The sequence below is a fragment of the Panicum virgatum genome, chromosome 5K (genome assembly GCF_016808335.1).
Source record: "Panicum virgatum strain AP13 chromosome 5K, P.virgatum_v5, whole genome shotgun sequence".
Classification (NCBI taxonomy): domain Eukaryota; kingdom Viridiplantae; phylum Streptophyta; class Magnoliopsida; order Poales; family Poaceae; genus Panicum; species Panicum virgatum.
Genome location: NC_053140.1, coordinates 10,135,608 through 10,163,043, shown reverse-complemented (window position 1 = coordinate 10,163,043; position 27,436 = coordinate 10,135,608). Strand labels below are relative to the sequence as shown.

Sequence of the window (27,436 nt, the reverse complement as noted above, 5' to 3'; positions counted from 1 at the left end):
TTGATGGTCACTGAAACAAGCAAGATACTCAATTTTCAACGTACAACATCACTTTGCCTTCTGTCTTCTTCCTACCACACGAAATGTCTAATGCTTTAGCTGCAGCTCTGCTGCTCTTGGTTCTCAACTATGGAGTAACGACGGCCACAGCAAGCAGTGATGAGAACTTCTTCCAAAACTGCCCAGCATCCAATTGCAGTGAAGGTGGGCCGGAGATCCGGTTTCCATTCGGCCTTGAAACCAGCCCTCCATCATGTGGTGCACCAGGAATGAAGTTACGTTGCTCTAAGCAAGCAGACACCATCCTTGTTCACCCAAATCTTGGTTTATGCAAGGTGATTGCCATAGAGTATAGGTACAGTTTGATTGATGTTATCCCACTTGCAGCCTCCGAGTGCCCTCTTCAAAAGATCATCTCTACCAATCTATCAACTGATGTATATAGACCTGATGGAGTTTCTGCGACCCTTGTGACCTGTTCAACAGAGTTCAGACCACGTAATCAGGACAGGGTTGCTGGCCCCATCTCTTGCCTTAGCAACACAAACCAGTTTTCGTACTTGGTGTCTTCTTTTGAACCCATGGATGTCCTTCCATCGGATTGCATGGTGGTTTCCAATGATATTCGGATAGCTTACCTTCTTAGCTTTAATGAAACTGCAAAAGTAACCATTGCATTTGGTAAGATGACGTTCCGCTGGTCAGTTCCCAACATTACAAATGTTTGCCAAGACTGTGAAATTGGAGGGAGGCCTTGTGGATTTCGCTCAGAAACTAGGCAAGCATTCTGCAAGAAGCACAGTAAGTTTCTAATTAGCTCCTTCAACTTACAACTTATCAACAACAGATCATATGCTATGGTTTAAGTTCTTATTGATTTTCGCATGGAAACACAAGGGCCTAAGTAATACACAATATCATCTTCCATTCTCATTCTTAGTTCTTTCAGCTAGTTGGCACTGTTGCGTTTTGCTGCAGAGTATTCTTTGTTACAGAGCACTTTTGCTGATTCCAGTAAAATGGTTCTGCTATTTCACTGAAAAGAAATCATAACTAGTGACAGAAAAGATTAGGTCCCTATGATTAGTTCAAAATACGACCACAGCGCAAAATCCAAACTTGGCCCCTTTGCAAGATATTCCTACATGCCAATTCAAAAGCTATGTTCTCAACTTGAACACCGCCACATTTAGAAGCCTGCCAGCTAATCCCCTGAAAAATTAAATTATTATACTTTCCAGATGCATATCAAATGAGTGTTGGAGACATGTTGCTGTCAGATACGTGGTTAGCATTTTATTAATCTCTGGGGGCGAATTCTGTGACTCTTTTGAAGAACAAGCTCAAAGTTTCATATCTCCTCCAGTGCCCAGTTATTTGGCTGTGAACTTAAAAGATTCCACCTAAAAAGAAAGCCATGACATAATCTAATTCTTTTCTTCCCTGCCTGCAGGATCACATGTCAAAATCATTGCAGGTATGCAATTTAAACTCCTCTTAACCCATGGAATTCTTTAGCTGCTTACAACTTCAATTGCCACACTATCATTTACAATATCTGATGGATAATGGATTTTTATCTGACTACCTGAATTCCTTCATTGTTTTTGTTCAGCAACATCATCAGTAGCCATGATTTTAGTTGCTTCAGTGATTGTGGCTGCTGCATTATATCTCGCCCTGAAATCAAAGTATAATGAAGAAATACATTTGAAAGTTGAAATGTTCCTAAACACTTACAGCACATCAAAGCCAACAAGATACACATTCTCTGAAGTGAAGAAGATAACAAGAAGGTTCAATAATAAACTTGGCCAAGGTGGTTTTGGAAGCGTCTACAAAGGTGAGCTATCCAATGGAGTACCTGTGGCAGTCAAAGTGTTGGAGAACTCAAAGGGAGAAGGACAAGAATTTATCAACGAAATTGCAACCGTTGGAACAATCCACCATGCTAATGTCGTCCGGCTTCTAGGTTTCTGCTCTGAAGGATCAAGACGTGCTCTAATTTATGAATTTATGCCTAATGCATCGCTTGAGAAATATATATTCTCACAAGCATCTGATACTTTTTGCCGAGAAAAATTAGCACCAAACAGAATGCTTGAAATAGCCACAGGGGTCGCCAAAGGGATTGAGTATCTGCATCAAGGGTGCAAGCAGCGCATACTCCATTTCGACATTAAGCCTTCCAACATTTTACTGGACTACAGCTTTAAACCAAAGATTTCAGATTTCGGACTAGCAAAACTGTGTGCAAGGGATCAAAGCATTGTCACACTGACAGCAGCAAGAGGCACAATGGGCTACATTGCACCAGAACTATATTCTCGAAACTTTGGCACGGTATCATATAAGTCAGACGTTTACAGCTTTGGCATGGTGGTATTGGAAATGATGAGTGGACAAAGTAGCTCAGACCCACAGATGGAGAACAAAAATGATGTGTACATTCCAGAGTGGGTATATGAGAAAATAATCACCAGGCAAGAACTGGAATTGATCAGAGAAATAACACAAGAAGAGAAAGATATAATGAGGAAGCAGCTATCGTGGCGCTTTGGTGCATTCAGTGGAACCCAGTGAATCGGCCATCTATGACAAAAGTGGTGAACATGCTGACGGATAGCTTGCAGAGCCTAAAGATGCATCCTAAACCATTTGTTTCATCATTTGGCTAGCAGACATGAAGTAAAAGCTTGCGACTAGTCAGCCTTTCCCTATCAGTTATCGACATGTACCAAATATGCCTTATGTCTATCGCATTTTGATATTTACCATTGTGTTCTGTACGTTCTGGATTCTGCACAATCAGATTCTTTTTTTTTAACCATCATAATGAATATGTAATTCCTTGGGTAGGCTTTTGCTTCTAGAACATACAAAGCTGGTAAACCGGTGTATTATGCTTTGTTTTCTGTAAAACTAGGCCAAGTGCCTTTGGTCTAAAAACATGGACTCATCAAAATTTATTCAGTAGCTGTAAAACTTAGAACAAGTTGCTGCTTACATTGAAAACTGCTGCTGTTCCTGCGATTTATCTCCATTGTAAACATTGACAAAGAAGTTGTTGGTTGTCACCCTTTGTTTCTGCAGAAATAGGGACCGATTAATCTGCAGAGAGGACCGGAGGAGACACCCACGTTTACCCGTAACCCCAGCGTCCCCCTTACAATGCGGTTAGGATCTACGGCGCACCATTGGCGCCGCGACGGTAGAAGCTGCAGTGGTGCGTCGGCACGGCGAAGGACAGATCGGCGCCGCCGCCGCCGAGCACCGGCGGCAGAACGCGTGTGCGGTGGTCGGTGGAAGTTAATGCAAATCTATTTCTGCATTCATTAAATCATTAGCCTGAGCTGCATACTCTGCACTTGACGTGGGCTTCGGATAGGCGGACCGGGCTTTCTTGCAAATGATCAGCCCGGGCTAAACAAAGGCAGCAGAAGACAAGTTTGGCCCATATCAGCTCCAGGTATGTGGACCATGGAGTGGTCAATTATCTGAAGGACACTTTTTTATTTACAGCGTGATCCTGAAAAACATACTCCCTCCTTCTCCATTTCTTAGGCGCATGACCATTTTCAGTTTTTCTTCCAACATAAGGCCTGCAGCCTTGGGATTCAAGCTGCAGTAATCATCATCCTTGTTCCGAGGAATTAACTCACGGAAGGGGCGGGAGAACATTTGCATGCGGCCATGCAGAATTCAATTTGCATTGGCCATGCGAGACCAGCAGGCTGCATGCGGCCATGCAAGATCTCTGAGATCGAGATGCCGTTTGCTCTCCATGTAAACTTTCACAGCATTAATGCAAATCTTGGTACCTATGTTATTTGGTCATGCGCCTAAGAAATGGGGAATGAGGGAGTAATTAGGTAGTCTATCCCGATCCTGGACATCGCTTTCAAGCGTAAAGGCAAGATTCAAATGGAACATTTCGTTGTTACTTGATAAATAATATCTAATTATGGACTAATTAGGTTTAAAAGATTCATCTCGTGCTAATCAGTTAAACTGTGTAATTAGTTATTTTTTCAACTGTATTTAATGCTCTATGCATGTGTCCAAAGATTCGATGTGACGGGTACTGTAGAATTTTTTTTGAAAACTAAACAGGCCATTAAGCCCATATTATTACCAGAATTTTCGAATCTGAGTGCTGCAGCACACAGACTTTTTTCTTTTCTTAAAAGAACAGGTGAGGCTTTACTGGAAAAAAAAGGCCCAAAACGCCATTTTTCATGTCAACTATCTGGAACAGCCAAACAGGTTCCATGAATCTCAAAAAACCATTCCTGGATCGCATATGTGATGCATCTCCTCTCTTCCTACCCTATGCAAACCTAAGCGTAGATGAGGCAAACAATCAAGAGGCCCGGCGTGTTCATCCCGGACATGTTCGGTGCATCATTTGACAATTATGCTGTATATTTTTTCAAAAAAAAAACTTCATTAATCTTGCTAGATGATAGTAATTCATATTATGGTTCCCGATTTCTGATAAATCCAAGCAGAGAAACCGACGTCCCAATCACAAAATTATGGGACGAGTGCGACTTCTTGGCACATAGGTTCTCCCTTCATACATGCCTTAAGTTTCACCTGGACCTTGTTTCACCTGCATACTTCCCTTCATACATGCCTTAAGTTTTGGGACAAAGGTGTTGCCTCTAGAGTTTCAGGTGACCTGAAAAGGAAAAAGGGCAGCAGTTTAGGGTTAAACAGAGTTGCATATTCTGCAGATGAGCTAGTATGTTATATAGCAGTAAGAGTTATCATGCACTAGCACTATACCAGTACGATTTTACTTCGCATTCGCATATAGTGCTTGACATGTGAGAAATGGTATTACTAAAAAATTCGCAGGCACAGTAGCTTTGTGCTTCTATGATTGATGATGCAACAAGTAAACAAGTTGAACAAACAAGTCCCAGCCATGTCAAACTTTTTCCAATGGATCTTCTAGTTCTCCAGGGTCTTACGTGTTTGGCTGTACGCCGCTGACCAATTCAACACGCAACGCCTCCTTTGATTTTTCTTTTCGTCCCCTCTGAGGCCACGGCCATGGTACATCCCCAAAATGCAACCCAACAAGGAGGCCAATGCAAGGAATCCACAACACAAGATGACAGCGCTGAGTTCTTCCTGGACTCTCCACCTCCTGCCTCTCTTCCTGCTCCTACCAGTCGGCAACGCCATCACATTCAGCATCAGCAACAGATGCTCCGACACCATATAGCCAGCCGCTGTGCCGGGCGGTGGCATGAAACTCGACCCTGGAGAGTCCTGGACCCTCAACGTGCCGGCCGGCACTGGCCCCGGGCGTGTGTGGCCGCGCACGGGCTGCTCATTCGACAGCACCGGTAAGGGGTCATGCCAGACAGGAGACTGCGGCGCCGTGCTGGCCTGCACAAGCTTCGGTCAGCCACCAGCCGTGACAGAACCGCCAAGTTAAACAGTTTAATTAAATATAATGGTCATCATTTGAACGCATCAGACGCATTAGTTTAATTAAGTGTAACCTGACAGCCTGTTTCCAACCCACAGGCCGATCGAAACACATCAGAAGTCTCGCGCGACGGCGAGCACAGACGGTACCAGCATAATATAATTTCACAAAAATAGATAATAATATAAATATTTACAAAATAGCTTTAAATTTAGAATTTACATAAAATAAATAATAGCAGCGGAAGAGAATATGACCTGAGAGAAGGAAATTTGATTGAGAGCCAATAAAACAAAACGATAACTATGAACACGTGAGAACATCACATCGAGCCCACTGATGCGAATTCTGGTTAGCTTCTATATCTGAAATAGGGTAAACAACAAACCCTGAGTATACTAATACTCAGCAAGACTTACCCGACTTTTGGGTATACTTAGCCCACATATCTAGACATGCAAAGCTTTCTGGCTGGTGGATTTATTTGCAGAAAAGCATCTAAGGGTAGATCCTTAATTTCAAAATTTTAGCTCCAAATTATAGTTATAAAGTTGCTACACATCTATGATATGCAGATCTATAACAATCAATGTGAAAACATAATTGATTAAATAACATCAACATGTATCATATCATTTCGTTTCATTTCCTTACTACGATGTGACTCGGAGATCAAGGTGCTCATGTCCGAGAGCGACTGACGGCGAATGATCCGATTTAACCTTGCAAGGTGGACCTAACAAACACGGCACGCATATGCCCCGTCGGACTATACGAGCCAACCATTCCCCTCCCCGTCTCGAACTACAGGACCGCCCCACCATCATATGGTCAGCCGAGCTCAACGTGAGACCACCAAAAATAAACATATGCAACCCCATTTCTCCGCGACTACTCGACCACCCCAGGAGGTGAGTTGGAGTCATGTACTTTCGAGGTGAGGCAGTACTCGGCTTACCGGTTTTGACTACCTCCTACTCCCGGTATGCGGTTAGTACAATTCAAACATGATCAGCAGGGCCAACAATGGTACGGTCCTCAATCGACTCGGACGGGGCTAAGACACCAGAAACCCTGTCCTATTGCCATACCTATATCTCATCATCATTCCCCCGCCCGGTATCAAATTTCCAATCATTCCATATTGTATTCCATATCTCATATACTGGAATATAAAGATAACTATAAATCTCGCGAGTAACCAGAAATTACTCGACTTTTGCCCTATAGCTCGCGAGTGACAGAAAATCACTCGACTTCTAAATATCCTATATCTCGCGAGCGCAAAAAGTCACTCGACTAATATTGAGAAGTATTAAGCATAGCATTTCTATCGTCCTATACATACTAGTATAATTTAGAGAAACCTAGGGATCATGCAACTAGAGTTCCAATCAACTCCTGAAATGAAATGCACAAGTAATAAATACATATATAGATGTCATAATTTCAAATAATAGGATGTGCACCGGGGCTTGCCTGGGAATAACACTAGGTCATTGTTAGTTAGAGGAGAATTGCTCAACGAGCATCTTCCTTCGGTCGTGCACATCGGGATCCATCCGTCCATCTTTTAGGCGTGTCCACATTCACCATCTTCTGGCTCGACTCCATCATCACGTCATTCCCGCGGTTCTTTTATCGTATCTAAATGAAATGCAAGAATGCATATGTATGAGACGAATATAATGCATTTATTTCTTGATATAGATGGAGGTCAACTAAACTTAAGTTGAAAGGTGCTACTACTTTCTTTTTCAGCCTGTTGGGCAGTCATTTATAGAGTAGGAATTCTATCTATACTAACTCATAAAAGAGCTGGGTGTGTTACTTTTCTTTTATATTAGGACAGAAAAATGCAGAAAAAGTGTCTTTCATCATATTAACACATGGAAAGCAAGGGAAAACTATAACTAAAGCTAAAAGCATAAAATGGTGCTGATATTGTTACGAGAGATGCTTTACTAAGTCACTAGTGTGCAGTAAGATTTTCAGGTCATTTGATGTAACAAATAAATCATAAAAACTCATGAATCTATCACTACTAGTGTAAAAAACAAATCTCTAGGATAAAGAATGCAAGTTCTGGTAATGAAATTTTACCAGTAGGTAAGATTCCTTAAGATTAGCTGGTGGTAAAGTTTTCATAAATTATTGAGCTATACAACAAGCACAAGAATTTAGATTCCTTTCCTAGGCATTTATCTAACTAAAAATCTACAGAGTAAACTATTTAGTTTCAGTAGCTAAAATTTTACAGACACGTTCATGTACTGAAAACCAAGCTCTAGTAAAAATATGAGATTTTTCTAATGAAAGAAACTAGGGCTTTCGATTTACAAAGTTTATTCAAGAATAAATCAAAAGGACTAGTTATACATTACTAAAAAAATTACCAAAATTTTTCTATAGCATCAAGAAACTACATTAACGCTGCTGTAAAAATTTCAGCTTAGTAAAACTAAAATAGAACCCTGTGAATTTAATTCTATTTAACATAGGCATAAACTAAAATCTAATGAAACCTATAGCTATATTTGTCAAAATGTTCTCAAATTTTTACAGTAATCTATTCATCTATGGTGTAGCACACTGTCCAAAAACTAGCCTTAATTCATGAATACAACAGGAGATACATTTGTGTGCTAATTAATCTAATCTTTATCCTAGATTAAAATAGAAGCATAATATGAACATGTGGCTGTAACAAAAGTTGTAGGGTTTGATCTAAGGATTCCAAAACATTTTAGTTTGCATTTTTATGATTTTTCTACGATTTTATATGGAATTTACAAGTTTGCTATTTTTAAAAACAAAAGAAAAAGGAAACGAACTTTTGCATCTAGGCCCCTGGATTTCTGTTTCTTCTCACGGGAGGTCTTTGGCGGAACTGGACAGAGCAGAGGAGGGTCGGGCGGCCGTTTTCCGGCGAGGAGAGGCACCGGAGGTGGGGGCTAGGTTGGGGAAAATGGTGAGGAATTCGAGCCGCACCTGTAGATGGTCTCGGTGGGGGCTGGGGTGGCCTGTGGCGGGCTGTCCGCGGGCGCCGGCGGCCGGCGGCGGTCCTGTACCGCGGCTGCGGCACTCCGGCGAGGGGGAGAGAGCGAGGAGTGGTCGGGGAGCTTCAGGGGGAGGTAGTGGAGCGATTCCCGGGCTCAGTTTGGGAGAAGGTAGACCGGAGGTGGGAGCTCCGTGTGAGCAGGGGCGGCGGCGACTATGGCGGGCGGCCATGGCCGTGGGTCTGGGCCAGCTCGGCTCGGTTTGCTTGGGCCAGAGAGGGAGGGTGGAGAGGGAGGTCGGGAACGCGTGCTGCGCGAGCCAAAGGGGGCGGAGAGGGCCGAGGGTGTAGGGAGCTGGAGAAAGGGCACACGGCACGGCTCGGCGTGTTCGTCGCCGTGGCGCGTCGACGGCCGTCCTCGGCGTGCGCACAGGGAGGGAGTGCCACATGGAGGGGCCGAGATACTTCGAGAGGAACAAGGGACGGGGAAGCGGCGAGGGCGTGGCGCGTGGCCGTGCCGGCGGCGAGACGGCAACGCCGTGAACGTGAAACAGAGAAGGGAGATGGTGGTGGGGCAATTTCATAATTAATGCAAAGTTCAAAACTCCAGTTGGTAAACTCAATTTTTCTCCTTCTTCCTGGCCTCAAACGAAAAACTTTTGAATACCAAACTTACTTAAAATTTCGAGATCTACAATTTTCATTTTAGGCAAAGGTTCATTTGAGGCTTCGTTTGAAAGATAAAATTTAAAACTTGAGTGCATGTGAAAAGGTCCTATACGCTTCGAAATTCAAATTTTTCTCCCATTTTTGTGTGGCGACTCGAAAAACTTTGAACACAAAAGTTGTTCGTCTTTTGAAAACCTATAACTTTGGTTTTGGACAAAAAATTCATTTGATCTATATTTTAGAATTTATTTTCAAAGCAGATTTGTTTAAAATTTGAAAGATTGTTTAAATCTTTAAAAATCATGATTCAAAAGACTTGTCATTTCATGTGTAAAATTTCATTTTCTCACTTTACTTCAATTAGACTTTGGTTTATCATGACGTTAGTGACATGCCAAAACAATTTCATATGTAAACCTTTATTGGTTTGTGAGTTATTGATTGCCAAAGTGCATAAACATGGGCACATACATACACACATACACATGCATGCACACATAAATGTATTCGATTCCATTTTTCTTGGTTGATTATGCATAAAATCATATTTAATATTTCTTGCTTAGTTTTTAAATGTCGTGGCCAATTTCGCTTTAGTGACCCTGGGCAAAATATCGGGGCTTTACAATCCTACCCCCTTAAAGAAATCTCGTCCCGAGATTTAAGTGGAGAAGAAGTAAAATAGAACAATCGATAAACTCAGGGACAAGGATCGGCCGATGTGGTGCTAGTTTCTAGATTAATCAACGTAGTTGGGTTTTAATGGTATAAACATTGCCAGCTGATTGCGAATTCCTTGCTCGACATGGTTCCGAAAGACATAAGTTTCATAGCAACTCTACTGTCATTATCCAACTGGAGATTAACCGTGCCACTGTGCGAACTAATCAATTATTTTTCCACACTAAAAAGCTCCAGGGCTTCAACTTTTGCAGCAAGTGACTGTGGATAATATATGTGGATAAAATCACCATCAAAGTTGGTTGAAAAGGGCTAGTTGACTATTTTGATGCTAGCACACAGTAGGATTTTACGAAGAAGAGAAGTTCTAAGCTTCTCAACGATCATGAATCAAGGAGGTTTTTGAGAAGACTCAAATTCTCAATTTGGTGAGGAATCTTAGATTGAAAAGACATCAAAGTGAGTTTTAAGGAACTCAGGGAAACTGAAAAGAAAGGGCATCAAGGCAAGTTTTTCTCAAGAACATTCTCGCTCGATATTGTTGATTAATGAAGTTGCATGATGCGTAATGCACATGATGCCATGCCAGTTAGTGGACAATACCCAGAAACTCAAACCTAAACAACCCGTCCGCACTGTTATTCGTCTAGGGCCTACCCCCTTAAAAGACCAAACCAGAGAAAAATGATTCCAAAGATTTCACAAAAAGAATTGGCGATGTAGTTTCATCCACATGCACTCAAGCACTAGCGCGCACCTAGTAGCACAATCGCATGGTGGCCACACACACGAGGCCCTAGGTTCCGTCGCGGCACTAGAGGTCATGGGATAAATCTCCACCGCCTAAGAATCAATAATAGCACCCCGAATCACACAAATGGATAGAAATAGATTATAGAAGTCGGAAGAAACCAGAGATCATACTCAAAAGCACGAACACACATAGTCAGCCGAACTACCACCAATGTCTCCCATGATCATGCAGTAACCTAGCACGACCCAACAATGCAAGGCGATGTAATGCAACAAACGTGCGACCTCATTCCTGCAGGATGACTATAATATCTGTAATCAAGTCATTAATTTATTTATATTATTCGAGCAAGAACGTAAGTGGATCCATTTTAGGTATAGGAATCAAGGCGATCGATATAAACGAATATCAACACTATAAGAACAATAGAAAGTGTGTAGTCATCAAGAATAGCCAGGATGAATTATCTTTGAACATTTGAATGAATGGCCCAGAAATGAGGATGTAGGATCTCAAATTGATATTGACCAATTGTGGAAAAATAGCAATAGCTGAATAAATGGGAATGGTCATTAAGCCACAGATAGGATAATTTTAGCTCATGCGATGGTATGTTAAGAAAAATTGGCTAGCAGATTCTTCTTAGGATAATATCCTTATTTGGGCTTTCAAATATAATTAGAATGTTAAGAAAGATCTGACCATTACTACTGAGTCGTAACTATAAGCATAGAAGGCACTGGATCAAGGGGCCAAGTTTAGTATGGAGATCCATATAAACATTCCCCTAAGGTCGTTAAAATTTCTATAATATGTAAATCTATTATTTCTCACATCTTTCTCCTAATCAAGTTTTTCAGGAAAAATTATTTGGATAGCTAGAATTTGGACCGACAGTAGTGCAGCGCAAAATTTCAAAACAGCGATATATGCTCTTAGTGAACGAGTGAGTATTGGATGCACCAGAAAAACCACCCAAAACTCCACACATGATGATATGATGATGAATGCTCGTCTAATTTCGTCCTCTCCAAAATTTGCCAACATAATTATATGACAATATATGTGAATACTCGGTGGCATATATACGTACTCTCCCTATTATACATCTAGTCGTTTTGTACTCGACCTATCTCACGTAATCGTTTGTTAGTGTACCTGCAGAAAAGAAAAAAAAATCACAATATATATGTATATATCCACGACTGGACCCTTCGTGCCAGCACATATGAACGGCCCCTATGTGTCCTACGCCACATGGGTAACGCATATGCAATTGCCCACATATTCACACATACATCACCATCCACTATAGAGATGGCGCCCATGTGTTTAACGCTGCATGGACAGCGCTTCATACGTTACTGAGGTAACGTATTCACTTCCCGTACAAATCGCCTTACGGAACACCCAAGGGTAAACGTGTCCCAAGGTACACGGTCATGACCAATCGCATGACAGATTTACATCTCGTAACATTGCCTTATGAGATGGCCGTGATTGCAATCACACGGCGGGAAGTCCGCACTCCATATCAGGCGGCAGATAGCGACAAGCTCATTTGAATGGAGCCTTATCACCTCCTCGTATGCTCATCATACGGGACCCGTGCACGTATGAAACACGTGGGCTATTATAAGGGACTACCAAAAATGCTTACCTTGCTTACCTTAGCGTAGGTGCGTCGATATAATATTAAATAAAGGTTGTGCAAGAAAGTAAGTTTTGACATAAATGTAATGTGCTGGAAATTAGTTAATATCATATAGAACCACCTGATATAACTTACACTATATAGGGCTTACGTACTAATCTTCCCTAATCCCTTAAGCGCAAAGAAGCGTATCTTGTTGAAATCCGTTTTTAGTTTTGAAAACACTATAAATAATCATGCTAGTACCCTCCCTGGTGCATTTCAGCTCTGATACCAGCTGTGACAGAACCGCCAAATTAAACGGCTTAATTAAACGTAATGGCCATCATTTGAACGCATTAGGCGCATTAGCTTAATTAAGTGTAACCTGACAGCCTGTTTCCAACCCACAGGCCGATCGAAACACACCAGAAGTCTCGCGCGACGGCGAGCACAGACGGTACCAGCATAATATAATTTCACAAAAATAGATAATAATATAAATATTTACAAAATAGCTTTAAATTTAGAATTTACATAAAATAAATAATAGCAGCGGAAGAGAATATGACCTGAGAGAAGGAAATTTGATTGAGAGCCAATAAAACAAAACGATAACTATGAACACGTGAGGACATCACATCGAGCCCACTGATGCGAATCCTGGTTAGCTTCTATACATGAAACAGGGTAAACAACAAACCCTGAGTATACTAATACTCAGCAAGACTTACTCGACTTTTGGGTATACTTAGCCCACATATCTAGACATGCAAAGCTTTCTGGCTGGTGGATTTATTTGCAGAAAAGCATCTAAGGGTAGATCCTTAATTTCAAAATTTTAGCTCCAAATTATAGTTATAAAGTTGCTACACATCTATGATTTGCAGATCTATAACAATCAATGTGAAAATATAATTAATTAAATAACATCAACATGTATCATATCATTCCGTTTCATTTCCTTACTACGATGTGACTCGGAGATCAAGGTGCTCATGTCCGAGAGCGACTGACGGCGAATCGATCCGATTTAACCTTGCAAGGTGGACCTAACCAACACGGCACGCATATGCCCCGTCAGACTATAGGAGCCAACCATTCCCCTCCCCGTCTCGAACTACAGGACCGCCCCACCATCATATGGTCAGCCGAGCTCAACGTGAGACCACAAAAAATAAACATATGCAACCCCATTTCTCCGCGACTACTCGACTACCCTAGGAGGTGAGTTGGAGTCCTGTACTTTCGAGGTGAGGCAGTACTCGGCTTACCGGTTTCGACTATCTCTTACTCCCGGTATGCGGTTAGTACAATTCAAACATGAATAGCAGGGCCAATAACGGTACGGTCCTCAATCGACTCGGACGGGGCTAAGACACCAGAAACCCTGTCCTGTTGCCATACCTATATCTCATCATCATTCCCCCGTCCGGTCTCAAATTTCCAATCATTCCATATTGTATTCCATATCTCATATACTGGAATATAAAGATAACTATAAATCTCGCGAGTAACCAGAAATTACTCGACTTTTGCCCTATAGCTCGCGAGTGACAGAAAATCACTCGACTTCTAAATATCCTATATCTCGCGAGCGCAAAAAGTCACTCCACTTCTATCGAGAAGTATTAAGCATAGCATTTCTATCGTCCTATACATGCTAGTATAATTCAGAGAAACCTAGGGATCATGCAACTAGGGTTCCAATCAACTCCTGAAACGTAATGCATAAGTAATAAATATATATATATATGTCATAATTTCAAATAATAGGATGTGCACCGGGGCTTGCCTGGGAATAACACTAGGTCATTGTTAGTTAGAGGAGAATTGCTCAACGAACATCTTCCTTCGGTCGTGCATATCGGGATCCATCCGTCCATCTTTTAGACGTGTCCACATTCACCGTCTTCTGGCTCGACTCCATCATCACGTCATTCCCGCGGTTCTTCTATCGTACCTAAATGAAATGCAAGAATGCATATGTATGAGACGAATATAATGCATTTATTTCTTGATATAGATGGAGGTCAACTAAACTTAAGTTGAAAGGTGCTACTACTTTCTTTTTCAGCCTGTTGGGCAGTCATTTATAGAGTAGGAATTCTATCTATACTAACTCATAAAAGAGCTGGGTGTGTTACTTTTCTTTTATATTAGGACAGAAAAATGCAGAAAAAGTGTCTTTCATCATATTAACACATGGAAAGCAAGGGAAAACTATAACTAAAGCTAAAAGCATAGAATGGTGCTGATATTGTTATGAGAGATGCTTTACTAAGTCACTAGTGTGCAGTAAGATTTTCAGGTCATTTGATGTAACAAATAAATCATAAAAACTCATGAATCTATCACTACTAGTGTACAAAAACAAATCTCTAGGATAAAGAATGCAAGTTCTGGTAATGAAATTTTACCAGTAGGTAAGATTCCTTAAGATTAGCTGGTGGTAAAGTTTTCATAAATTATCGAGCTATAAGCAAGCACAAGAATTTAGATTCCTTTCCTAGGCATTTATCTAACTAAAAATCTATAGAGTAAACTACTTAGTTTCAGTAGCTAAAATTTTACAGACACGTTCATGTACTGAAAACCAAGCTCTAGTAAAAATATGAGATTTTTCTAATGAAAGAAACTAGGGCTTTCGATTTACAAAGTTTATTCATGAATAAATCAAAAGGACTAGTTATACATTACTAAAAAAAATTACAAAATTTTTTCTATAGCATCAAGAAACTACATTAAGGCTGCTGTAAAAATTTCAGCTTATTAAAACTAAAATATAACCCTGTGAATTTAATTCTATTTAACATAGGCATAAACTAAAATCTAATGAAACCTATAGCTATATTTGTCAAAATGTTCTCAAATTTTTACAGTAATCTATTCATCTATGGTGTAGGACACTGTCCAAAAACTAGCCTTAGTTCATGACTACAACAGGAGATACATTTGTGTGCTAATTAATCTAATCTTTATCCTAGATTAAAATAGAAGCATAATATGAACATGTGACTGTAACAAAAGTTGTAGGGTTTGATCTAAGGATTCCAAAATATTTTAGTTTGCATTTTTTTGATTTTTCTATGATTTTATATGGAATTTACAAGTTTGCTGTTTTTGAAAACAAAAGAAAAAGGAAACGAACTTTTGCATCTAGGCCCCTGGATTTCTGTTTCTTCTCACGGGAGGTCCTTGGCGGAACTAGACCGAGCAGAGGAGGGTCGGGCGGCCGTTTTCCGGCGAGGAGAGGCACCGGAGGTGGGGGCTAGGTTGGGGAAAATGGAGAGGAGTTCGAGCCGCACCTGTAGATGGTCTCGGTGGGGGCTGGGGTGGCCTGTGGCGGGCTGTCCGCGGGCGCCGGCGGCGGTCCTGTACCGCGGCTGCGGCACTCCGGCGAGGGGGAGAGAGCGAGGAGTGGTCGGGGAGCTTCAGGGGGAGGTAGTGGAAGGATTCCCGGGCTCAGTTTGGGAGAAGGTAGACCGGAGGTGGGAGCTCCGCCTGAGTAGGGGCGGCGGCGACTATGGTGGGCGGCCATGGCTGTGGGTCTGGGCGAGCTCGGCTCGGTTTGCTTGGGCCAGAGAGGGAGGGTGGAGAGGGAGGTCGGGAATGTGTGCTGCACGAGCCAAAGGGGGCGGAGAGGGCCGAGGGTGCAGGGAGCTGGAGAAAGGGCACACGGCATGGCTCGGCGTGTTCGCCGCCGTGGTGCGTCGATGGCCGTCCTCGGCGTGCGCGCAGGTAGGGAGTGCCACGTGGAGGGGCCGAGATACTTCGAGAGGAACCAGGGACGGGGAAGCGGCGAGGGCGCGGCGCGTGGCCGTGCCGGCGGCGAGACGGCAACGCCGTGAACGTGAAACAGAGAAGGGAGATGGTGGTGGGGCAATTTCGTAATTAAAGCAAAGTTCAAAACTCCAGTTGGTAAACTCAATTTTTCTCCTTCTTTTTGGCCTCAAACGAAAAACTTTTGAATACCAAACTTACTTAAAATTTCGAGATCTACAACTTTTATTTTAGGCAAAGGTTCATTTGAGGCTTCGTTTGAAAGATAAAATTTAAAACTTGAGTGCATGTGAAAAGGTCCTATACGCTTTGAAATTCAAATTTTTCTCCCATTTTTGTGTGGCGACTCGAAAAACTTTGAACACAAAAGTTGTTCGTCTTTTGAAAACCTATAACTTTGGTTTTGGACAAAAATTCATTTGAGCTATATTTTAGAAATTATTTTCAAAGCAGATTTGTTTAAAATTTGAAAGATTGTTTAAATCTTTAAAAATCATGATTCAAAAGACTTGTCATTTCATGTGTAAAATTTCATTTTCTCACTTTACTTCAATTAGACTTTGGTTTATCATGACGTTAGTGACATGCCAAAACAATTTCATATGTAAACCTTTATTGGTTTGTGAGTTATTGATTGCCAAAGTGCATAAACATGGGCACATACATACACACATACACATGCATGCACACATAAATGTATTCGATTCTATTTTTCTTGGTTGATTATGTATAAAATCATATTTAATATTTCTTTCTTAGTTTTTAAATGCCGTGGCCAGTTTCGCTTTAGTGACTCGGGCAAAATATCGGGGCGTTACATTTCACCATCGGAGGAACGGATTTCTTTGACATCTCCCTTGTCAATGGCTTCAACGTGCCCATGGACTTCATGCCGACGTCGGCAAACGGACAGAGAGGGCAAGCATGCAGCAGGGGGCCTCGCTGTGCAGCAAACATCACTTCGCAGTGCCCAGAGGAGCTGACGGTGCCTGGGGGCTGCAACAGCGCGTGTAGAGTGCTCAAGCAAGACAAGTACTGCTGCACCGGGAATGTTAGCAGCACCTGCGAGCCCACCACCTACTCAGTGTTCTTTGTGCGGGGGTGCCCCGATGCCTACAGTTACTCCAGGGATGATAGCTCGAGCACTATCTTCACTTGCCCATCGGGCACCAACTATCAGGTCGTTTTCTGTCCCCCAGTTGACATTTCAGCTTCGCCTCCAGCTAAAAATCCTCCTGCACCTGATGTTACTGGATCAACACGCACAAACCACTCATCCTTTACAAAAAGCAGAGTTTTTGGTGTGGTTCTAGGTTCCATAGGCAGTTTGATAGTACTTTTCCGATTTGTCACTTTCTTCACATATAAACTAAGAAGTCAGCGACACCAGGAGATGCATGAAGGGGATGAAGAGTTTGGAGAGCTACCAGGAATGCCAACGAGGTTCACATTTCAGCAGCTACAAGAAGCAACTGACCAATTCAGACACAAGCTTGGGGAAGGAGGATTTGGGTCTGTTTTTGAGGGGCAATACGGTGAAGAAAGAATTGCGGTTAAACATTTGGATCGAGCTGGTCAGGGTAAGAGAGAATTTTTAGCAGAGGTTCAGACAATCGGCAGCATCCATCACATTCATCTAGTGAGGCTGATTGGTTTCTGTGCAGAGAAATCACATAGGCTTTTGGTATATGAGTATATGCCCAAAGGGTCCTTGGATAGGTGGATCTATTACTCACATGACAATGATGCTCCCTTTCTGGACTGGCAAACTAGATGCAAGGTTATTTCTCACATTGCCAAAGGTCTATGTTATCTACATGAGGAGTGCATGAAGAGGAATGCTCACTTGGACGTCAAACCACAAAACATCCTCTTAGATGAAAACTTCAATGCAAAAATTTCTGATTTCAGATTAAGTAAGCTCATTGATCGGAATAAGAGCCAAGTGATTACAAGAATGAGAGGCACACATGGATATTTAGCTCCTGAGTGGTTGACATCCCAAATCACAGAAAAAGCCGATGTATATAGCTTTGGCGTTGTGGTCATGGAAATCATCAGCGGTAGAAAGAATCTTGACACCTCACGGTCTGAAGAAAGCATCCACCTTATTACCTTACTGGAAGAAAAGGTGAAGAGTGATGAGTTAGCAGATTTGGTTGACAAGTATAGTAGTGACATGCAAGTACACAAGCAAGAAGTATTGGAGATGATGAGGCTTGCAATGTGGTGTTTACAAATTGATCCTAAAAGAAGGCCTCAAATGTCTGAGGTGATCAAAGTCTTGGAAGGTCACATGAATGTAGAAAGCAAAATTGATCATAACTTTGTCATAACAAGTGTAAGGATCGTGGCCCAAGAAGGGGGGGTTGAATTGGGATTTTTTCAAATTTCTATCTAGTCCTTAACCTAGACTAGTATTGCCCAATCTATAAATTTGAAACCTAGTCACTAGAGCATGCTAGCACAAGGTCCTTAGGTAGGTAAACACACTATCATGATCATGTTGCCTAAAAGATATCACACTAGCAAGATCAAAACCTAAGCAAAAGATCACACTACCATGCAAGTTGTCCTAGTCAAACTACAAGCAATCAAAGACAAGAGTAACAACAAAAGGATTTAATTGCTTGAAATAAAAGTAAGAGACACGAGACAACCAGATTTTTTCCCGTGGTATCGAGGAGTTGACGCTCCCCCCTAATCCACGTTGGAGCACCCACACAAGGGTATAGCTCCCTTGCTTTACCAAGGAGCAAGTGATCACTAAGAATGCTCTTTCTCCATCTCCGGAACGGCGAGCTTCACACCGTGTACAATCTTCTTGTCTTGGGGCTCCCACAAACACCAAGAGCTCACCAAGAACCTCCCGATCACAAAGACCGGCTAGGTGCCGTCAAACACCAAGAGTAACAAGCTCCTAAGCCTTCACTTGACCTACACTCAGTTGGCCCTAGCTCAAGCACACTTGCTACACTTGCAAAGGATGGATTCTTCAAGGTTGAAGCACAAACAAAGTGCTAAATCTTCTCTTGTTTGCTCAAAGCACTTTCTCTTCTTCTCAAGGGTGGCCTCAAGTATTCAGGGTGTCAAAGGCAACTGAAATGAGCCATGGGGTGCCCTTATATAGAGTGGAAAGAGTTACATAGCCGTTGGAAGTCCACTGCAGAAAAACTGTGAGCACCGGAAGAACCGATGGGTGTCAGATTTGAGGCGTCGGTTCAACCGGTCTCTCTGTGTCCAAATTGTAGCCGTTGGGATTCTGACACAGTATCCAGGCTTGCGTCATTGCATCGGTGCATGCTCCATAGGGGCATCGGTTCAACCGGTGCTGAAGAGGTTCACTGATCAACTCAAACAAGCTCTCTGGAATATAGGACGTCTAATGCACCGGTGTTTTGATTCTGAGGCGTCGGTTCAACCGGTGCTGAAGAGAAGTTAAAGTCTACCAAAACAGACTCTCTGGTGCAAGGTACATCCAATGCACCGGTGCTTATCTTTTGACCGTCGGTTCAACCGGTGCTATAGAGTTTTTGACTTGATTCCTGCCTGCATCCAGAGAAGATAGACCGACAGGGCATCAGTCCTTCCGCCAAGCATCGGATGCTCCGACGCTAGGGCACCGGTTCAACCGGTGCTGCTGTTTTTCTTTGATTTCAGCTGAATTGACTTGGATTTGAATGTAACTTCGATTGTTTCTTCTTCAAAGTGTTGTGTTAACTTCTTTTGACTATCTTGAGCTGTTTTTGAGCGAGTGTGCAAGATTTCTAAGACCAACTCAATTTTGATCAAGCTACTAACTCATGAACCCCTCTTAATAGTACGGTCAAGAACTAAAAACTATAAACCCTAGCTAAATCAAGTGTCCTTCATCTACTTGTGACACTTGAGACTAGAAAGATCCTTAATCTTTGAAATTGAGTCCTTGGCATGCATGATTGTTCCGAATTGAGGGGTCTCTTTTCACATTACATATGAGACTAAATTAAACATTAATTTTTCCTTCAAAACACACGTTAGTCGCATACGGTTTGTATTAATCACCAAAACTTACCATTAACATCTATCGGCCTAGATGCACTTCAACAAGTCAAACAATGTTTGGTATTGCTGAAAATACAAGTTCCTCAGATCCACCTCAAGCCTCACATTTATCGGCTCCCAGGTGAAATGGGGTAACTGTGAGAAGTTAGTACCCTAGGTTAGACACAGACTAGAAACTCTGGCGCGGCCGTTGCCACGCCTACCTGAGATGACCAGTGTATTTTGGTCGTTTTGCGCCCTTGCTTCATCATAGTTGATGTGGTAACGATACGTTTAAGCAATGGAAATGGTATTTAGTAAGTAAAAGACAAAGATAAGCATCAAGAATACTTTTTTAGGAGAAGCAGTGTATCAGGCAGATTTGCCAAGTAATATTTAATATATTGATTGAGTGAACCAGCGTATTGCATAGCTTGCCGCTATTCAGAACAACAAAACTGCAAAACCTCGTTTCCTCAGCCATTTCCTAGCAGCGGTGTCTTCAGAATAACATCTGCTTGTTGCAGGGGGTGAAGTCAACCATAAATTTGAGCAAAGTAATGAACATAAAATAAATAGCGTATACAGAAGATTGAAGGCTTGCATAGTAGTTTCTAATTATGCTTTAACCAAGGTAGTAATTATTTACCAAAGCGAATGAAAAAAAGTGGTTATATAGCAGCGGTTAGATCACAAATGGCAGTTCATGATCAATGTAAAATGAACCATGCATTATATGCTCAACGTAGCTGGTTCATGATCATCAAACAATATGTTATATGCAACATAAGGCAAAGGAAATAACAGGAATCTGAAATACTGATGATGCTCTATAATTGGGGAGTAATAATTTGAATAGAGGGTCATGTTTTTTTTCCGTAGAAGTCTTACCTTGCTTTCTCATGTTCATACATCATTGTAGCAGCAGTAGATGTTTTCCTTATAATGGCTATCTGCAGAAATAATTGGTGAGGCTCAAATTATTTTGGCACACAATTAGTAATTCATCCTGTCAAATGAATTTCAACATTAGAAAGTTTCAAAGTACAATTATTTGGTCGTTTTGGAGCCAGAAATATTTGAACATTGTGTAAATTAGAGAGTATCTGTTGTAGATTTCCGGGGGATTGTTAAAAGGTGGGAGTTTAATCTTCCCTTCCTTGCAGCATGAACTATATGTAACCTTTGTGTGAACAGATTTTTTTCTTTCTTCATACTAGAACACAGCACCACAGTGTTGGCATTCATTATTTGCCTTGCCATAGTATGATCTATATGGATATGATGTTTTTAGGTGATTGATATATATGGCAGAGAAATAGCTATTATTCATTGGATTGATATAGCATGGTGTTTTCTTTTCTAATTACACAGTAGTTTTTCTTTTTCGTTCCTGTTTTTTCTCTTCATCTGTTTTGTGTAGAGCAATATCTACTTTTGAAGGTCTCTTAGTACGTGGAATTTTTACTCGAAGTACAAAATAAAATATTAGTAATTATTCCGAAAAAGTTGAAGTGTTGCACAAATATGACAGATTGGATGTCTATTTTGAATAGTTTCCATGCTCAGAACCATGGAGTTAAAAAGTAAAAACAGATGGAAATAAAGTACTTATTTATTTAATCAATATTTTTCCTAGTTGAACGCATCTATGTGATCTTGTCTGATTATATGAGAATGTAATTCAGATTGCAGCGAAATTATTTATGTATAAAATGAGCAAGATCTTGTTCTTCTTACCTTTTTCCAAAGAACTTTGATTGAGTTCTACACCTGCAAACATTAAATTATGTATTAAATTTTTTATGATATTAGTACTATATAACACATGAACTAAATATAACATGTGTATTGATTGCTTCTGCATGCATGAAGAACAAACATGAAAGATGTGAATTTTCCTAGTTGAATGTATCTTAGTGATCTTGAATGGTTACATGAGAATGTAATTCAGATTGCTTGTTCCTCTTACCCTTTTTGCACAGAACTTTGATTGAGCTGTATACCTGCAAACATTAAATTCTGTATTAGTTTTTTTATGAGCTTCTATGTAATACATGAACTAAATATGACATGTGTATTTTTCTTTTAATAAATACTCATTAGTAAGTCAGAACTCCATCTCGTGCATCATGCTTGTAAAAATATAATTCTGTTGACGTCATTTGCAGAATAGAAATTGGATAGTGGTGAATGAATCTATACGTTAGGCTAGGCATTTTGTCGAACACTTGCAGGTAGTGCAGGTAATGTTGGTTGCCTTTGCGTGTGCTTGGTCGGGAGTAGCAGGCTCTAGCTTGGTCGGGAGTAGCAGGCTCTAGTCAAGAGCAGCTCGACCGTCGGGAGTAGCTTGGCGCAGCTCGGCCGTCTTTTTGGCCCAGGCTTCACCTAGGCTTGGGGCAGGAGGCAACGGGTGGAGGGAACCAAGCGGCCATCGCTGTTCTCAGCCTCTCGGCGATGGTCAGGAGCTAGGCGCAGGATGGGATGCCGTGGAGGATATGGAGCAGGGCCTGGAGGAGGACGCCTATCCACTCAATGACTCAATCACCGGCCAATACGCTTCTGACGCCGCCGTCGCGGTCAGTGAGTACATCTCTGCCGCCGCCGTCGCGGTCCGTGAGTACATCTCTGCCGCCGCTATGGCCTCCGTCGAAGAGCTGTCGCTCCACTGCTCGCGCCCCCATCTTCGTCGCTCCGCGCCGATCCGGCCCGGCGCTCGGCCCTTCCGCGGGGATGCCCAATAGCTCTCCACAGTGCCGGTGCGCCGCCGCCGGGGCCCCACACGGAGAGCCCGCTCCTCTCCGATGTGGTCGCAGCCACCGCGCCTGCCCAGGCGGTGGGCGGGGAGCCGCCGGAGGAGCTGGATGGGGTCATCTGTCGCGGCCCGCTAGCGTCGGCGGAGGCGCTGCGGCTTACGCTTGCGGCCGCCGTGCTCCTCCCACTCCGCCTCGTCGCGGGGATGATTGTGCTCCTGCGCTACTACTTCGTGGGCCGCGTGTGAGGAGGAGGGCGGTCCTGCGCCCGTGCTGGGCGGGGGAGGAGGCCGAGGGCGCGGAGGGCGTCGCCGGGGTGGAGGAGGACGGCGCGGGCGGGGACGCGGCGGGGGTCGCGGGCGGCGGGACGGACGGGGAGGAGGGCGACAGCGCGGGCGGGGACGCGGCACGGGCGGGGCGGACGGCGGCGGCGCGGACGGGGTCGGCGGCGGCGGGGTGGTCGCGTTGGCCGGCGGCGTGGTCGGCGCCGACATCGCGCCCCGAAACACCCCGCTGCTCCGATTCCGGGGGAGGACGATGTCTCGCGAAGACGGAGCCGTGACCCTTGGTTTTCCGCGATCCCAGCCATCCATAGATGATCCAACGGCTTATATTTGCAGGCGACGTGGCTCAATAGAATGCTCGAGCTTGGTCCAAGATTAGAGAGTTAGAGATATGTGTATCTAGGAAAAGCCATTATCAGTTTTATCTTTTTTCCAAGTTACTATAATTATTTTGTTTGGTTTCCCATTGTAACACAAATCTGTTCTATCAGTTTAATCAAAATGCTAATATGAACAGGCTTAAAGCAAATTGGGAGTTGTTTTCTTATCTGCAAAATGCTGAAGTGGAACGAGAAAAAGAAAAAGAAAAAGCAGTACTAGTACATAAGTGGGTGACATTGCAAATTCTCCAAAGTGTTTCCAGCCATGGATTTTCTACTGAAATTAAGTTTCCTGTCCTAGCCGTGTACTACTTTTCTGTGTATCGCGAAAGTGTTACGGCCTTGCTGTTGTGGGGATTTATCTCCACTACAAACCTTGATTATCCCAGTATCGAGTGACTCCTATGCAGCTGCACAACGAATTAACTACCACCTCATTGCACAAGCCATCCAGAGTGAGCATCCGGAAGGCACGAGACACTCACCTAAATTAACGCAGAGAAGGGATGCGGCGATGGATGAGGTGCCCTGCAGGGCGGCCTCCTTCCCCTATGGTGGTGGTCGGTGAGGACCGACTTTGTACCGGGGGCGCCTGAGACGAGAAGCAGATATCCTTCAGCGGAACAGCACAACGGCGGCACATGCAAGGAGAGCAGATTGTTCAGGTCCCCGCCATCGCCGCCTCAGTTGGAGCACCGGCACTGCCAGGACGCGTGTGCGATGAGACTTGGGAGGAGGAATTGGGTGGAGATGGACGGATGGTCTCCCTGCGACAGTTTGGGCTGAGGCTCTCTATAGTTGAGGTGGGTTGGGCTTCCCTGCAATAATAACGATTGGGCCTTGAGGAACCAGTCCACCAAAGCTCAGCCCATAGAGAGTAGGCCTCTTACGAGGACCAAGTTATTTGTGATTAGAAAAAACATTAAAGTGAGCTTATGGTCAAACAGCACATCAAGAGGATCCAGGCTGTTTCTCGTGGTCAAAAAGTTCGATGCTTGCAACTTCATCAACAGATGTGTTTAGAGCTACGTGGGGATGCAATACATTGTGGTGATCAATCTGTGCCGATCAAAATGGCGCAGCAAGCACCTGGCATGCATGGCAGAGACTGCTGCAGCACAATCACTGAACGAACCCCCCCCCCCCCCCCCCCATCTTTGTGCAATTCGCAAACATGAAGTTGTACAACAGCTATACTGCTACTATTGATCTCCATCAAAATGACAAATCCTGCCTGCCAGAGGCCACGCTGGTTGTGTTTATAGTGGATTGAGCCTGGAGATCAAGCACGAATGCCCAAATGATTTCGGCCTTTCCTCCATTACCTACAACTTCACTTTACAAAGCTGGATGTGCATATCGATATGTCACCAAAGCTTTCCATACTTGTAATAATCTATCTAGATTACAGTAACATATAGTAGTCTGGTCCTTAGAAAAGTACGGCAAAAATAATCGACGACACAATCACAAAGCTATTTGATGAGTGAGACTTCTTGCCTTCTTGGACCATAGTTGACGGCACGGTTGGGCAGTCAAAGCATCTACGTCTAGAGCTCGTTCCGCGCAGGTGCATCTGGATATATGCCGCACGCGATGGGCGGCCAAAGCCTTTTTGTTTTCCAACCCCACCTCATTGATCGGGTTAAGAGACAAGTGATCACAAGAATGAGAGGAACACCTGGATATTTAGCTCCTGAGTGGCTGACATCACAAATCACAGAAAAGGCAGATACCTATAGCTTCGGTGCCGTGGTCATGGAAATCATCAGTGGTAGAAAGAATCTTGATACTTCAGGGTCTGAAGTGAGCATCCATCTCATTACCCTATTGGAAGAAAAGGTGAAGAATGGTCAGTTGGCAGATTTGATCGACAGATACAGTAGCGACATGGAAGTACACTGTGACGGAACCCCCAAATTAAAGCGCTAAATTAAGTTTAATAGCCATCATTTAAACACATCGGGCACATTAGCTTAATGGTTTAATTTGACAGTTCTTTCTCAACCCACGGCCCGATCGAAACAATACCGGTAGTCCCACGCGAAGTTGGGCGCAGATGGTACAACACGACAATTACTTTGAAATTACACAAGTAACACACGATATGAAATATTAAGTTTTACAAATCGAGTTCAAATGTACATATAACTTACATAAATTATAAACTTTACAAAAGATGTAGCCAAAGTTCAAACGAAAAAGAACCTACAACTACACTAGTTCCTCTGGTTCAATTTTTACCCAACCGATCAGACCAGTTACCGGCGACCTTCCCATAACCACCGGTCAGACCGGTCCACTGACCGGTCAGATCAGTCGAAGCAAAACAGAGGGGTTGCACACTCTGCCCACAAGTGTGCAACCCACCAACTCTCTAGCCTAAGGGTCTCGCTCCATCACCTCCCATTTCTCTGCATCACGGCAGATGTATTTGACACAGCAGGGGCAGAAGTCAACGTCTGCGACTCCTGAAATAAATGGTTGACAACAAACCCTGAGCAATTAATACTCAGCAAGACTTACCCGACTATGGGTATACATAGCCCATTAACTAGACATGCAAGGCTTTTTGGCAGGTGGTTTGTTTTGCAGAAAGGCGATTAAAAGTGGATCCTTACTTTCAATATTTTAGCTCCAGATTAAACCTTTAAGCTGCTAATCATCTATGGTTTGCATGTCTACAACAATCAAAGTAGGTATACAATTGTTTAGATACATCAACCACTGTTTTATCTCATTCCACTTCATTCCTTACTACGATGTGGCACAGTGATCAAAGTTCTCATAACTGTGAGTCGCGGCGAATCGATCCGATTTAACCTTGCAAGGTGGATCTAACCAACACGGCACGTAATTGCCCCGTCGAACTATACGAGCCAACCATTCCCCTCTCCGCCTCAAACTACATAACTGCCCCACCTGCATATAGTCAGCCGAACTCAACGAGAGACCACCAAAAGTAAATACATGCATCCCAATTCTCCGCGACTACTCGACTCGCCCTAAGGGGTGGGTAGAAGTTCTGTACTATCGAAGCAAGTCAGTACTAGACTTACCAGTTTCGACTACCTCCTACTCCCGGCATGCGGTTAGTACAGTTCAAACTCGATCAGCGGGGCCAGCAATGGTACGGTCCTCAATCGACTCAGACGAGCTAACCTTTTCCCCGCCCGGTCTCACATTTCCATGGCTCCCATTCTTGAATTCCGTAACTCATTTATTGGAATAATAAAACATCCTATATCTCGCGAGTAACAGGAAATTACTCGACTTCTACCGAGTTCTATTTAGCATAGCATGACTATCGGCCTACACATACTAGTATAAGACTCCTGGAACCTAAGGATTATGCATTTAAGATTTCATTCAACTCCTATAAACCTAATGCACAATTACTTAAATTATATACATTGCATAAATTTAAATTAGGGGTTATGCACCGGGGCTTGCCTTCGGGCTGCTGCACAGGGCTAGGCTCAGCTGGGCCTTGGGCCGAACTTTCACGGATCTCTTGCTGCGAGGCTTGCTCTATCGGCTCCGTGGCTTCGTAACCACCTCGTATACCACCTCTTCTGCTGCGGCTGCTACACGTATGCATATGCACATGACATGAGAGATGCAAATATGAATTACACATTTACAAAATAATCCATAACCGAGAAGAATTGCTAATGATTTGGATCAACCAACCCCTACCCTACCCTCTCAGTTGCTGTCACACTGCTCAGACCGGTACCCCATACTGGTCAGACTGGTCCTATCTGACCCAACCACGCCACCGGTCAGACCGGTCCCTCCGACTGGTCAGACTGGTCCTACCCAGACCAAGAACTGGAATCCTTGTCGCGGCAAAACTCGCCCACGAATTCTAAAACCCTTCTAGGCACTAGTGCAGGGGTGCAATTAGAGGTGCTTGACCAGAGGAAATCGATTAAAACCTCCTAGAAAGATGAGTGTGCCCAACCCTAGTTTAAATACCTTGGATGGGCCTTTCCCCCATGAAGAACTTTGGATCCACTGCACCCTGGG

The 27,436-nt window shown here is 43.2% G+C and overlaps 1 protein-coding gene, 2 long non-coding RNA genes and 1 pseudogene across 3 annotated transcripts; 2 read left to right on the top strand and 2 right to left on the bottom strand.

Moving 5' to 3' along the window:
• The first annotated feature begins 19 nt into the window (after positions 1-19).
• Positions 20-2,985, top strand: LOC120706207 (annotated as a pseudogene).
• Positions 2,986-4,207: 1,222 nt separating this feature from the next.
• Positions 4,208-24,170, bottom strand: LOC120706211. The gene is made up of 3 exons (XR_005688227.1): positions 23,890-24,170; positions 17,935-18,083; positions 4,208-4,684 (listed from the first exon to the last, which is right to left on the bottom strand). It is a non-coding gene; the product is annotated as an uncharacterized LOC120706211 (long non-coding RNA).
• On the top strand, positions 16,809-20,175 carry LOC120706209 (G-type lectin S-receptor-like serine/threonine-protein kinase SD2-5). Its single transcript, XM_039990792.1, has 2 exons — positions 16,809-18,303; positions 20,054-20,175. The coding sequence occupies exons 1-2, from the start codon at positions 16,845-16,847 to the stop codon at positions 20,131-20,133; spliced, it is 1,539 nt and encodes a 512-aa protein (XP_039846726.1). The 5' UTR covers positions 16,809-16,844; the 3' UTR covers positions 20,134-20,175.
• Positions 20,323-21,719, bottom strand: LOC120706210. The gene is made up of 2 exons (XR_005688226.1): positions 20,879-21,719; positions 20,323-20,501 (listed from the first exon to the last, which is right to left on the bottom strand). It is a non-coding gene; the product is annotated as an uncharacterized LOC120706210 (long non-coding RNA).
• Positions 24,171-27,436: the final 3,266 nt, after the last annotated feature.

Excerpts from the sequence above, each read along its gene's own strand:
- LOC120706209 (XM_039990792.1), top strand. The coding sequence starts at position 16,845 with ATGGACTTCATGCCGACGTCGGCAAACGGACAGAGAGGGCAAGCATGC. Across the intron at positions 18,304-20,053 it reads TCATAACTTTGTCATAACAA|GTCAAACAATGTTTGGTATT; the intron begins GTGTAAGGATCG and ends GCACTTCAACAA.